The 14559-nt window shown below is 52.8% G+C and overlaps 1 protein-coding gene across 18 annotated transcripts in view; it reads left to right on the plus strand.

Moving 5' to 3' along the window:
• SMARCA4 (SWI/SNF related, matrix associated, actin dependent regulator of chromatin, subfamily a, member 4) overlaps nucleotides 1-14559 on the plus strand; it is a 102705-nt gene that overhangs the window by 15024 nt on the left and 73122 nt on the right. For 8 of the 18 annotated variants that reach the window (XM_058424824.1, XM_032169698.2, XM_058424826.1 and 5 more), the window contains exons 2-7: nucleotides 2764-2926; nucleotides 9601-9850; nucleotides 10782-10914; nucleotides 11683-12087; nucleotides 12394-12492; nucleotides 13156-13414. In XM_058424824.1, coding sequence (XP_058280807.1) covers nucleotides 9629-9850; nucleotides 10782-10914; nucleotides 11683-12087; nucleotides 12394-12492; nucleotides 13156-13414 — 1118 coding nt within the window. In that variant the 5' untranslated portion in view covers nucleotides 2764-2926; nucleotides 9601-9628. Of the gene's footprint in view, nucleotides 1-2763; nucleotides 2927-9597; nucleotides 9851-10781; nucleotides 10915-11682; nucleotides 12088-12393; nucleotides 12493-13155; nucleotides 13415-14559 lie in introns of all 18 variants that reach the window. The other 10 variants (XM_032169696.2, XM_032169704.2, XM_032169708.2 and 7 more) reach the window with 2 other exon arrangements.

Below are 14559 nucleotides of genomic sequence, written 5' to 3' on the forward strand. Positions count from 1 at the left end.
CCAGGCTGGTCTCGATCTCAGGTGATCCGCTTGCCTCAGCTTCCGACAGTGCTGGAATTACAGCTGTGAGACACCACACCTGGCCATATGCATATATAGTTATTCTTTCTTTTTTTTTTTTTTTTTTTTGAGACAGGGTCTCTGTCACTCAGGATGGAGTGCAGTGGCATGATCTTGGCTCACTGCAACCTCCGTTTCCTGGTTCAAGTGATTATTGTGCCTTAGCCTCTCAAGTAGCTGGGACTACAGGCGGGCACCATTACGCCTGGCTAACTTTTGTATTTTTACTAGAGATGGGATTCTGCTATGTTGGCCAGGCTGTTCCTGCACTCTTGGCCTCAGGTGATCTGCCTTCCTTGGCCTCCAAAGTGCTGGGATTATAGGCATTAACCACCACACCCAGCCAGGCTGGGGTGCAGTGGCACGATCTCGGCTCACTGCAACCTCCACCTCCTGGGTTCAAGCGATTCTCTTGCCTCAGCCTCCCAAATAGCTGGGACTACAGGCCAGCTCCACTACGCCCAGCTAATTTTTGTATTTTGGTAGAGATAGGGTTTCACCATGTTGGCCAGGATGGTCTCAAACTCCTGACCTTGTGATCCACCCACCTTGGCCTCCCAAAGTGCTGGGATTATAGGTGTGAGCCATCACACCTGGCCTCTCAATTCTTTTTTGATGGTGCCAAGACTTCTGCAGCATGGGTTGTGTGGGGGTTCTGATTGCTGGGCAATTGAGGAGCTTCTCAAGAAATTGAGGCAATATGGCCACACCACTTCCAGACCTTTTGGCCCAGGGAACCTGAGAGCTTATTTTCATCTCCTGTCCTCCTGGACATTTAACTGAGTGTTTTAGATTTTAGCTTTTAGTCTTGTGCCAGAGTAGTTTCACTTCCGGTCATTCCTTCTGGCCACTGGCCTGGATTCCCAGGCTCTGTTTTCTCCTTGTGGAGGCCCTGGCAGCACCCAATCCAAGGGCTGCACACATCTGGATTTGGCTTCCACACACATGTACTAACTATTCTCGCCCTTTTGGCCCCTGAATCCCCTTATCCTTTGCTTTTTCCACCTGAGTAGGTGTGGCCTCCTGGTCTGCGATGGATTTCATTGCTGCGTGAATTTCCCCTGCTAGTGACTTATCTCATTCAGGGCTCCATTGCAGGACTCTAAGCGGCACCGTGTAAGACACCTTAGGGACGACCTTTGGCCACCCCAGGACTTTGCTGAAAATGTCAAATCCTTAGTTTCCTGTATAGAAGGGCAGGGATGATTGGTGATGGGGTAAGAAGGGGTAGAGAGAGAGGTGTTCCTTGTCCTTAGACACCTTTCCTGGCCATGCTCGTTTGGCCTTCCCATGTAGACATCTCGCCGGAGCAAGGTGCACCCAGCCCCACACCCTATCCAGCTTCTACAGGGCTGGGCTCACCCCAGCCCTTCAGGGAGGGTGAGCTGGCCAGGAGGAGTTTGAGGGCTGAGAACAACATCATGCTTATGGCTGTGGGAGCAAGGAGGGATAAGAGATGTTTGTGGGTCAGGCACTGTGGCTTGGGCTAGGTGCGGTGGCTCATGCCTGTGATCCCAGCACTTTGGGAGGTTGAGGTGGGTGGATCACTTCAGCCCAGGTGTTTGCGACCAGCCTGGGCAACACGGCGAGACCTCATTTCTATAAAGAAATACAAAACTTAGCTGGGCATAGTGGCACGAGCCTGTAGTCCCAGCTACTTGGGAGGTTGAGATGGGAGGATCACTTGAGCCCAGGAGTTCAAGGCTGTGAGCTGTGATGGCGCCACTGCCCTCCGGCCTGGGAGACAGAGCAAGACCCTGTCTCAAAAAAAAAAAAAAAAAAAAAAAAAACAAAAAAAAAAAAAAAAAAAAAAAAAGTGGGCTGGGTGTGGTGGCTCACATCTGTAATCCTAGCACTTTGGGAGGCCGAGGCAGGCGGATTGCCTGAGCTCAGGAGTTCGAGACCAGCCTGGGCAATGCAGCAAAACCCCATCTCTACTAAAATACAAAAAAATTAGCCGGGTTTGGCAGTGTGTGCCTGTAGTCCCAGCTACTTGGGAGGCTGAGGCAGGAGAATCACTTGAACTGGGGAGGTGGAGGTTGCAGTGAGCCGAGATCGCACCACTGCGCTAAGCCTGGGTGACAGAGCGAGACTCTGTCTCCGAAACAAACAAACAAACAAACAACAGCAACAACAAAATTGTTGGCAGCCGCCCAAATCTGTGTGCACTGATTGCCAGGGTGGGCGTGTCATGGCTGACAGCAGGTCCTGGATTGCACCTAGGGGTTTGCTGCTCTCCAGCCAGCTGCTTCTACCTGATTCATGCCCAAGAGGGGAAGCCGGTCTGTTGTTCCTGAGCATTGTGGGGCAGGAGTGTTACTCGCGGTTTGTGCTGGGGGGAGGCTGAGTTACAGACTCGAGTTTTTTTTTGTTTTTGTTTTGTTTTTTTTTTGAGACGAACTCTCGCTCTGTCGCCCAGGCTGGAGTGCAGTGGTGTGATCTCGGCTCACTGCAGCCTCTGCCTCTCGGGTTCAATCAGTTCTCCTGCCCCAGCCTCCCGAGTAGCTGGCATTACAGGCATGCACCACCATACCCAGCTACTTTTTGTTTTTTAAGAAGATACGGGGTTTCACCATGTTGGCCAGGCTGGTGTCGAACTTCTCACCTCAAGTGACCCGCCTGCCTCGGCCTCCCAAAGTGCTGGGATTACAGGCATGGGCCACCGTGCCCAGCCCATGACTCAGTTTTCTCATTTCTGTTCAGGGAAAGGAGCCTCTGCTTCACATTTTGATGGGAGCATCCGAGGACCTCATCTGTGTGATGCTCCTAGTGCGATACCTTTCCTGTGCTAAGCAGCTGCTCAGTAAACCTGGCGAGAGATGGAGCACCTTGATTTCACCAGCTGAGTAGCCGGCACTTCCTGCCTGTGAGTGATTGTTTGATGTTCCAGCCTGTGGAGGAGGAGGTGGAGCCACAGGGAGGTTACCCGTGAGGCAGGTGGCACCGTGGCTTCACAGTCCATGTTCAGAGTGTGGGATGCATGGCAGTGAGTTCCACTGTGTCCTTGGCCTTGTGACCTGAACTCTTCCACTTCCCTGTCTGAGCCTCAGGGAGTCATCTGTCAGCAGGACCACTGTAATCCCTGTGTGGTGGTGAGGGCCCAGTGAGGCGAGTCAGTTGTTACCGTCAAGTAGGCTGAGGCCCCTACCTCCTGGCTGATCTTCCTTCCTTGCCATTTCTTTGTAATTGAGACACCATCAGCAGTTGTAAATCACTGGGAGGTGAAGGCAAGCCACAGTCCCCCCTGGATTTGCAAATATCCCTTCCCTTCCTCTGTCAGCATGACCTTAAAGTAGACGAGGATTTCTTAAATAGGACCCCAGAAATGTTAAACCTCAAAGACCAAACTTGATGAACTGGCCTTCGTTAAAATTAAGAGCTTCTCTCTCTTTTTTTCTTTTTGTTTGTTGAGATGGAGGTTTACTCTTGTTGCCCAGGCTGGAGTGCAATGATGAAATCTCAGCTCACTGCAACTTCCACCTACCGGGTTCAAGCAATTCTCTTGCCTCAGCCTCCTAAGTAGCTGGGATTACAGGCATGCCCCCACCACGCCTGGCTAATTTTTGTATTTTTAGTAGAGATGGGTTTCACCATTTTGGTCAGGCTGGTCTCGAACTCCTGACCTCATGATCTGCCTGCCTCGGCTCCCACAGTGCTGGGGTTACAGGTATGAGCCATCACACCTGGCTGATAGTTTTTACTTTTTAAAAGTGGATACGGCCGGGCGCGTTGGCTCACGCTTGTAATCCCAGCACTTTGGAGGCCAAGGCGGGCGGATCACGAGGTCAGGAGATCGAGACCATGGTGAAACCCCATCTCTACTAAAAATACAAAAAATTAGCCGGGCGTGGTGGCGGGCACCTGTAGTCCCAGCTACTCGGAGAGGCTGAGGCAGGAGAATGGCGTGAACCCGGGAGGCGGAGCTTGCAGTGAGCCGAGATCGCGCCACTGCACTCCAGCCTGGGTGACAGAGCGAGACTCTGTCTCAAAAAAAAAAAAAAAAAAAGTGGATACTGGCCACATATGTGGTGGCTCACGCCTGTAATCCCAGCACTTCTGGAGGCTGAGGCAGGCGGATCAGTTCAAGACCAGCCTGGCCAACATGGCGAAACCCGGTCTCTACTAAAAATACAAAAAAAAAAAATATATATATATATATATATTTTAGCCAGGTATGGTGGTGTGTGCCTGTAATCCCAGCTACTTGGGAAGCTGAGGCACGATAATCGCTTCAACCTAGGAGGCGGAGGTTGCAATGAGCTGAGATCACACCACTGCACTCCAGCTTGGGTGATGGAGCAAGACTCTGTCTCTAAATAAATAGATAGATAGATAGATATCTCAATAGCCAGTAAGCATACGGAAAGGTGCTCAGTGCCATTAGTTGTGAGGGACATGCAAATGAAGACCATAAGAAGATGCGATCGGACATTGATGAGAACGTTAAAAGTTGTAAGGACTGACAGCAGCAAGTGTTGGGGTTGATGAAGAGCAACTGGAATGCTGTCCCTGTTTGGGAGGTGGGACCGTGTGTGTAGATGATACAACTATTTTGGAAAACTAGCAAAGCTAAGTTTATGCCTCCCTTTATAACCACCAGTTTCATTCTTGGACACCCAAGAAGAACCAATGCCTGTGTTCACCAAATGACTCTCATAGCAGCTTGATTTGTGCTGTCCAGAACCTGGTAGAGTACAGTGTCTATGAAAATGAGAATGCTCAGATAAAAAGAACGGATGACTCTCCCAGACATGGTGACCCTGTGTGATTGTCTTTTTTTTTTTTTTTTTTTTGAGACAGGGTCTTTCTCTGTTGCCCACGATCATGGCTCACTGCAGCCTTGACCTCCTGGGCTCAGGCAGTTCTCCCTACTCAGCCTCCTGAGTACCAGCTAATTTAAAAAAAAAAAAAAAAACTTGTAGAGATGGGGTCTTGCTATGTTGCCTAGGCTGGTCTTGAATTCCTGGACTCAAGCGATCCTTCTGCCTTGGCCTCCCAAAGTGCTGGGATTATAGGTATGACCCACTGCCCCCAACATTATATTATTTATATGTTATATAGATTATATATTATAAGTATATATTATATATGTATTATAGATGTGACCCACCACACCCGTAATTTTATTGGAAGTTCAATAACAGGTGAAAGGAAGCTACAGTGATAGTCAAAATAGTGGTTTCCCTGGGAGAGTGGTATTGACTAGGAGGGGCCCAAGAATGCCTTCTGGAACGTCAGGAGGGATGTCTGATGCAGTGTTCTTCAAGCTGTTCACCTATGATCCTGCAATCAGGGTGTGTACAAGTCAGTGAGAGTAAGCAGAATCATACGCTGCTCCCCTCAGTACTGAGCTGAGGACATGGAGTCGCTCCACGACTCTCCACTTTGTGCTGCAGATCGGCCAGTGCTTGTTCAAGTGCAGGCACCAGCAACTTCATCGCATGCTTTGGCATTGGGCGGTACTGCTGGGGATGGCTTTGCATCACGCCCGGGCTGTTTGGATCTCCTTTACTGTCACTCTGCACGTGTCTGAGCTTTCAATGTGGAAATGAATTTGTGGATGCTGGGGGCACCCGCATTCCTGTTTCACTGCAGCCTGACTCTAGAGGCAGCATTTTCAGGAGCAGAGGCCATTCTAACAAGCCTCTGTGAAACCCCGTGCTTCTAAAAAGCAGACTTGTCATATTCGGGCACAAAATGGTTTTTTGAGGCAACATCTTCAGTGTACTCTGTGTCCATTGACGAAGTTATCGCTGCTGTGAGTTGGAGCCGTTCCCGGATGCATTGATGGCACTGCATGATTTGATGGAAGGGAGAGGGAAGAAGTTCTAATGCTGAGTGTAAAGTACGATTAGGAGATCTGGTTGTTGTGGCATATGTCTGTAGTCCCAGCTACTCGGGAGGCTGAGGCACGAGAATCGCTTGAACCCCGGGGACGGAGGTTGCAGTGAGCAGAGATCACGTCACTGCACTCCAGCCTGGGCGACAGAATGAGACTCTGTCTCAAAAAAAAAATGTACAATGAGGAGAGCTATAATTTCAGTCACTTCCCAGTGTACGCTCGTTGGTTTGTCCACCTTTAGAGAGGGAAAAGATGGTTTGCCCTCAATGACCTGGATCTTTTTTTCTTTTTCCTCTGAGACAGCGTCTTGCCCTTTTGCCCAGGCTAGAGTGCAGTGGTGCAGTCACAGTTCACTGCAGCCTCAACCTCCCGGACTCGGATAACCCTCCCACCTCAGCCTCCCGAGTAGCTGGGGCTACAGGCATGTGTCACCAAGCGCGGCTAATTTTTGTGTTTTTTGTAGAGATGAGGTTTTGCCATGTTGCTCAGGCTGATGTCGAATTTCTGGGTTCAGGCCATCCCCCTGCCTTGGCCTCCCAAAGTGCTGGGATTACAGACGTGCTGGATTGCATTTTGCTGTCAGTTTCAGTTTATTTAACTTAGAATAAAGACCTTCAAGTGAGCAAGAAGCTATAGGTCCCTGAATATCACAGGATCTGTGAAGTATGTGGCAGTCCTGTTGTCCCTTTTCCTACCTCATTGCAACACTCCGTGGGCCTGAGAAGACTGTGGGGACAGAAGGCCCAGAGGGGAGCACCAAGGAGCCAGTGCCTCCACCCTGTCCTGGCCGTGCCTACGTTGCTAGGCTTCCCACCTATAGAGGTAGCTGCAAGTGCATCCTCCCTGCAGACATACCCGTGGGCCAGAGGCTTCAGGCTCTAAAATCAGCATCTTAGTAACGTAAACACAAGGTTCAGACTGTTGTCACATGGCAGAGGCGAGGGCGGCATCTCATAATCAGACAGGTCCTGTTTCTGTAGCAGAATGTGTGAATATCCACATGGAGCAGAATCAGGTCGGATTTTGCCTCCAGATGAATTTCCTCGCAGTAACACGTTTAGGTTTGTTCATGTCAGGGTCCATCTTTTCAGGAGTGGCTGGAGTGCCAGTCACTGGTTCCTCCCCTGCTGAGTTTCCTGGTCCTCTCTCCTGCTGTTAGCCATGAAAGTGGAATGAGGTCATTTTGAGCCTTTTATCTCTTGTCTAAGAATATATCCCTATGGCTGGGTGCAGTGTCTCACACCTGTAATTCCAGCACTTTGGGAAGTCCAGGCTGGAGGATCCCTTGAGCCAGGATCAACAAGAGTTTGAGACCAGCCTGGGCAATGTAGAGAGACCCCTACAAAAAAATTCTCTACAAAAAAAGTCTCTACAAAAAAATTAAGAAAAATTAGCCAGACGTGGTGATGCACTCCTATGGTCCCAGCTACTCGGGAGGTTGAGGTAGGAGGATGGCTTGAGCCCCCGAGGTCAAGGCTGCAGTGGGCTGTGATGGCTCTACTGCACTCCAGCTTGGGTGATAGATTAAGACTGCATATACAAAACAAAACAAAAACCCCTACCTTTCAAATTAAAACTTTTTCTGCTAAATTACCTAATACAATGTAATTTTTGGCCAGGAACGGTGGCTAACACCTGTAATCCCAGCACTTCAGGAGGCCAAGGCGGGTGGATCACTTGAAGGTCAGACGTTTGAGACCAGCCTGGCCAATGTGGTGAAACCCTGTCTCTACTAGAAATAAAAAAATTGGCCAGGCACAGTGGCTCACGCCTATAATCCCAGCACTTTGGGAGGTCGAGGCGGTTAGGATCACGAGGTCAGGAGTTCAAGACCAGCCTGAATAACGTGGTGAAAGCCCGTCTCTATTAAAAATACAAAAATTAGCCGGGCATGGTAGTGCGTGCCTGTAATCCCAACTACTCAGGAGGCTGAGGCAGGAGAATTGCTTGAACCTGGGAGGCGGAGGTTGCAGTGAGCCAAGATCACGCCATTGCACTCCAGCCTGGGCAACAAGAGTGAAACTTCATCTCAAAAACATAAATAAAACAAAAAATAGAACTTTTTTTTTTTTTTTTTTTTTTTTTGAGATGGAGTCTCGCTCTGTCGCCCAGGCTGGAGTGCAGTGGCATGATCTCGGCTCACTGCAAGCTCCGCCTCCTGGGTTCACGCCATTCTCCTGGCCCAGCCTCCCCAGTAGCTGGGACTACAGGTGCCTGCCACCATGCCCGGCTAAGCTTTTTTTGTATTTTTAGTAGAGACAGGGTTTCACTGTGTTAGCCCAGGATGGTCTTGATCTCCTGACCTCGTGATCTGCCCGCCTCGGCCTCCCAAAGTGCTGGGATTACAGGCGTAAGCCACCGCGCCTGGCCAAAAAATAGAACTTTTTAAATCAAGAGAATTAAAAATGTTCCTACACTTCTTACAGAATTTATCCTTAGAACCAGAAGTATGCCGGAGAGTTCAGGGGCAAAGAGATTCATTCCAAAAGGCAGCAGAAACAAAAGAGAGATTTGCGACATGCTTAACCAGAGAGGGGCTATCAAAAAACCCAGGATGTCAGAGCCAGGAAATGCAGTGTAGCTGTTAGAATTTGTGTTTTAAAGACTATTAAATGATAATAATTGCCATGGTTAAGATTATATGAAAGCCTAGAATGTATTGAGAAATTTTACTGAGTGTGTGTGCGTCTTCAGCCAGCAAGGGCCTTCAGCCAGCGAGGCGGAGAAGCCTCTTTACAGACACAAGTATCTTTCCCTTCCCATGTGTCCCTGGGTGGTTGGAGGACATCCCCTTATGCATATTAGCATCTAAAGGAAAAGGTGACGTTTCTAAGTGTCAGGGACCAAAAAGTGCCATTATTTGTCTAATACTTTATCCTTTTTAAACTTGAGTTCATTTATTTTAAGGGAAACTTGGTCTTACTACTTTCAGTGGAAAACCAGCAGTATTTGCCATAAATATTTGTTTTGGCTGAATTGATGGAATTTCAGTTAGAGGCTTGTTTTTTTTTGTGTTTTTTTTTTTTGAGATGGAGCGTCACTCTGTTGCCCAGGCAGGAGTGCCGTGGTCCGATCCGGGCTCACCGCAACCTCCGCCTCCCAAGTTCAAGCAATTCTCCTGCCTCAGCCTCCTCAGTAGCTGGGACCACAGGCGTGTGCCAGCACGTCCAGCTGATTTTCGTATTTTTAGTAGAGACGGGGTTCGCCTTCTTGGCCAGACTGGTCTCGAACTCCTGACCTCAAATGATGCGCCCGCGTTGGCCTCTCAAAATGCTGGGATTACAGGTGTGAGCCACTGCGCCCGGCCAGTCAGAGGCTATTTGAGCCATAGTCCTGTTCTTTCTGTTAGGAAGATAAGCAAGTGGAGAGCAGTGTGAAGGGGAGACCAGCACCTCCGTGAGACACTCTCTGCCGTGATCAGGAATATGGCAGGAGCCCCTGAAGGCCCCTGTGGGGCAGTGCTTGTCTGTGAGCGTGGTCCACCCCTTCCTGGGTAGACTGACTGATCTTGTGTGCCTGAGATGTAGGACTTCCTCTGAGAGCGATCATGGAGAAAAGGTTCAGGTGGCCGGTGGGAAAGGTGCCGGCTTCCTGTCGGATGTAGATTCTGATGTGACTGTGTGATTGTCCCTTGCTATCCCTGTCCTGCCTCGCCCTTGGTCGTGAACCCCAGACTGACCAGGACTTTCTTCCAGCAGGAGGCCACTGTCTGCAGCTCCCGTGAAGATGTCCACTCCAGACCCACCCCTGGGCGGAACTCCTCGGCCGGGTCCTTCCCCGGGCCCTGGCCCTTCCCCTGGAGCCATGCTGGGCCCTAGCCCGGGTCCCTCGCCAGGCTCTGCCCACAGCATGATGGGGCCCAGCCCGGGGCCACCCTCAGCAGGACACCCCATCCCCACTCAGGGGCCTGGAGGATACCCTCAGGACAACATGCACCAGATGCACAAGGTAGGGAGCCCTGCGTCCGCCTCGCGCCTGCGGCCCCTGCTCCCCAGGGCTGCAGGCAGCCTCTGGACCGAGGGCCTTACTTGGAGGATGGGGGAAGCCTTCTGGTTGGAGGTGGCCTGCCTTGGCTCAGCCCCCGACCCCAGGGCCCACGGCCGTGAACAGGGGGGTCAGCTTGTCGGACCCCAGCCTGTGCTGGCGCATGACCTGGGCCTGAGCAGCACGTCTTGGTCCCTGCGGGCACCTGCCCCACCGTTTCCTGCTCTTTGCTTTCTGCATGCGAAATTTGGGAATATCACTCCAAAGTTTTCTTTCGGTAATGAAGAAAAACATCCAAATTCCTAAAAAGGCTTTTAGCCACGTGGTTTCCCCCGTTCTGGCTGTCAGGCTCACCTGTGCAGCTCGCAGAGCCGAGCAGCAGGTTCCCTTTTCTCCAAGGCATGCCCCTCAGCCACTCTCTTTACCACTCACCTGCGCTGAGCAGGGCCTTCAGTCAGCCAGGTGGAGAAGGCTCTTTAGGTCACAAGTCTCTTTCGCGTGTCCCTGGACGTGGTTAGAGGACATCTTCCCTTATATATACAACATCTGAAAGAAAAGGTCATATTAGCATCCATGAGAAAAGGTGACATTTCTAAGTGTCAGTGGCCACGGGAGGTCCCGGATGGTAGAAGATGAGGATTGCCCGACCATAGTCTCCCAGGTGCTTGCGCTCCACTGGGCGACATTTATTTTGTGTACCTGTCTTGAGGCCTAAGTAGGTATCAGAACCTTGCCTTGGAGCCGAGCCATGTAGTCATGCTGGGGACTGGGGAGATGCGCGTCGTCGTCGGGTGGCTGTTCTCGGTGCCTTCGAGCTTCTCTTGGGCAGCGCATAGCCGCGCCGCCACCTCCTGTTCCACATCCTGACCCTGCCTTGCCATGGTCCCTCTCGCAGCCCATGGAGTCCATACACGAGAAGGGTATGTCAGACGACCCGCGCTACAACCAGATGAAAGGAATGGGGATGCGGTCTGGGGGCCATGCTGGGATGGGGCCCCCACCCAGCCCCATGGACCAGCACTCCCAAGGTACCGAACTGCGTTCCTTCCTGTCTTGTGTTTGTCATACTCCAGAGTCCTCAGATCATTTTCCTCCCCTGGGTTCCCACAGGATGCATTCAGGGAGTACCTAGGATGATTTAGCTGGGTGGGTGGCCTGCCACAGAGAGCTGTCTGGCATGGCGTGGCTGGTGCTCTGTTCTGGCCACCTCATCTCGGAGCAGCCCCGGAAGGGGAAACGCTGGTTGGGGGGCAGACCATGTTCAGCATGGGTGATAGAGGAGGGCAGCAGCCCCGTGCCACCCAGGAACTTACTGGAAATACAGATTCCTGGGGCCTGGGACTCTGCTTTAATGAGCCTAGCAGGTACCTTTTCTGTACGAGGACAATTGAGAAGTGATATGGTGGGTGGCTTGCCAAGGCCTTGCTGTCATCAGGGGTGGGAAACTCAGGGGCTCCACTGGGAATGGAAATGTTGGGGGTGGGCCTGGCCAGCCCGAGGATGTGGACTCTGCCTGTGGACAGGCAGGCGGAGGCCGGGAGAGAGCCGTGATTTCATGCACCGGTTCTCAGCATTAACCAGAAGCACCTTACTGTGACGTGGGCCAAACCAAATCCACCATACTGGCTGCTGGGCTGAGGTGCCTCTGGCGTGTGCCCTCCAGGTGCCCCTGGTTGACTCAAGGATGCCATTTGGCCGTGCCCTGTCTCAGAGTAGGAGCTGGTGTAGGGGGAAGAGGTTGTAAAAATCACAGACATATGCTGCCGAGTGACCAGTGGGCTGGCCTTTCTCTGCAGGTTACCCCTCGCCCCTGGGTGGCTCTGAGCATGCCTCTAGTCCAGTTCCAGCCAGTGGCCCGTCTTCGGGCCCCCAGATGTCTTCCGGGCCAGGAGGTGGCCCGCTGGATGGTGCTGACCCCCAGGCCTTGGGGCAGCAGAACCGGGGCCCAACCCCATTTAACCAGAACCAGCTGCACCAGCTCAGAGCTCAGATCATGGCCTACAAGATGCTGGCCAGGGGGCAGCCCCTCCCCGACCACCTGCAGATGGCGGTGCAGGGCAAGCGGCCAATGCCCGGGATGCAGCAGCAGATGCCAACGCTACCTCCACCCTCGGTGTCCGCAACAGGACCCGGCCCTGGCCCTGGCCCTGGCCCCGGCCCGGGTCCCGGCCCGGCAACTCCAAATTATAGCAGGCCTCATGGTAAGGCTGGCTGCCCTGGCCCTCAGGTGTCTCAGAGCGAATGGCTGGGGTGTGGGTGGCAGGGTGGACAGACTGGGCTCTGCTGCCGACTGGGGTGTTTGGGATTGCACGGGCCCATACTGCACTTCTGGGTGCTCGGGTGGTGGGGGCAGCTAAATGCTGCTTCCCCAGCTCCCCGCTTCCCCTGGGGCCACTGGTTAATAGGTGTATTTGCTGTGTCCCCTGGAGCCAGGGCTGCCCACGGGGCTGGGCGCAAGCATAAACCTGGGACGCACTGTTTTCTCTCTTGTTTCTCCCTACATGTAGGTATGGGAGGGCCCAACATGCCTCCCCCAGGACCCTCAGGCGTGCCCCCTGGGATGCCAGGCCAGCCTCCTGGAGGGCCTCCCAAGCCCTGGCCTGAAGGTGAGCTCCCTCTTCCATGGTGGTGCACCCGTGTCCTGACTCCCCGTCACAAGCTTGGGTCCTTGAGATGAGCCTCGGCAGGGAGAAAGGGCCGAGGGTGGTCAGAATGAACTGCAGCCTGCACTTTCCTTGTGGTGGGCCCTGGGTCTCCCCTGTAGCCAGTCAGTTCCCAAAGGCTGTCGTTTCATCCCTCCTCTGACAGTTCGTGGCCTTCACCCAGTCCGTGAGCCCTGTATATGTAGTTGCTCAGTAAGTGCTGCAGGCTCCCATCTGTTGGGCTCAAAGAGGCAGTGGGACTCATTACCCGTCCTCTTGGAGCCTGAGGTTGAGCGATGGGCATTGAGGGGCAAATTGCTCCCATTGGATTTAGTTGGCACTAGGAGGAGATGACAGGAAATGCTGCCGTAGAGCCACAGACAGAACAAAAAAGCCTTGGGGGCCTGGGGCTGGCCCCAGTGGAGGGTGTGAAGGACGAGGGTGAGGCTGAGATCTGGAGGAGGTTGGAGCCCAAGGCAGGTGTGAGGGACACCCCTGGGTGAAAGTTGGGAGATGGGCGGGGTCTGCCTGTCCCCAGTGCCTCAAGCAGCTCAGCAGCTTTCCATTTCCAGCCCAGGACGGGCCCCAGAGCTCAACATGACGCCCTGGCCCCTTGCCTCCTCCCAGGACCCATGGCGAATGCTGCTGCCCCCACAAGCACCCCTCAGAAGCTGATTCCCCCGCAGCCAACGGGCCGCCCTTCCCCTGCACCCCCTGCCGTCCCACCCGCTGCCTCGCCCGTGATGCCACCGCAGACCCAGTCCCCCGGGCAGCCGGCCCAGCCCGCGCCCATGGTGCCACTGCACCAGAAGCAGAGCCGCATCACCCCCATCCAGAAGCCGCGGGGCCTCGACCCTGTAGAGATCCTGCAGGAGCGTGAGTACAGGTGAGGGCATGGCCCAGTTGCCAAGGTCACTACCTTGTGCCCCCCATGTCCCCCTGGGGAAGCCACTCAACTTTCTCCCCCACTCTAAGAAACAGTGCCCTGTGCCCACCACTGCCATTTGGCCTACACCTCCTTCCTCACCTCCCTGCTCCCACCCTGGCTGCAGTCTATTTCTCACCTAGCAGCTTGAGTTCTCTTTTTTTTTTTTTTTTGAGACACAGTTTCACTCTTGTTGCCCACGCTGGAGTGCAGTGGCGCAATCTCAGCTGACTGCAACCTCCACCTCCTGGGTTCAAGCGATTCTTCTGCCTCAGCCTCCTGAGTAGCTGGGATTACAGGCATGCGCCACCACGCCTGGCTAATTTTGTATTTTTTTTTTTAGTACAGACAGGGTTTTTTTTTTTTTTTTTTTTTGAGACGGAGTCTCGTTCTGTCACCCAGGCTGGAGTGGAGTGCAGTGGCGCAATCTTGGCTCACTGCAAGCTCCGCCTCCCAGATTCACGCCATTCTCCTGCCTCAGCCTCTCCGAGTAGCTGGGACTACAGGCGCCCGCCACCACGCCCGGCTAATTTTTTGTATTTTTAGTAGAGACGGGGTTTCACCGTGGTCTCGATCTCCTGACCTCATGATTCGCCCGCCTCGGCCTCTCAAAGTGCTGGGATTACAAGCGTGAGCCACCGCGCCCGGCCCAGACAGGGTTTCTCCATGTTGGTCAGGCTGGTCTCGAGCTCCTGACCTCAGGTGCTTCCAAAGTGCTGGGATTACAGGCATGAGCCACCACATCCGGCCTGAATTCTCTTTTTATGATTGATTGACATCAGATCTACTCCCTGGATTAAAACCTGCCTGTAGCTTCAATTATCTGCCCAATAAGCTTTCCCTTATGTCCACTCCTGCCCAGCATCCTTTCTCATCCATCCCACTCTCTCTCTTCCTCTTTTCATTTATGTAACAAGTTAGGCTTGTTTCTGCCCCAGGACCTTTGCACAGGCCGTGCATGGCTCCTTCTACTCATTCAGGCCTGATTGCTGGGGTTCCCTCCTCATAGAGGCCCTTCCTGTCACTTGCAGCCACTCTGGAATTACAGCGGATATTTTATTTTTTTTAAATCTCCTTTATGGCCTGTTTTTTCTAATGAGACTGAG

The sequence above is a fragment of the Hylobates moloch genome, unplaced genomic scaffold (genome assembly GCF_009828535.3).
Source record: "Hylobates moloch isolate HMO894 unplaced genomic scaffold, HMol_V3 SCAFFOLD_12, whole genome shotgun sequence".
NCBI lineage: Eukaryota > Metazoa > Chordata > Mammalia > Primates > Hylobatidae > Hylobates > Hylobates moloch.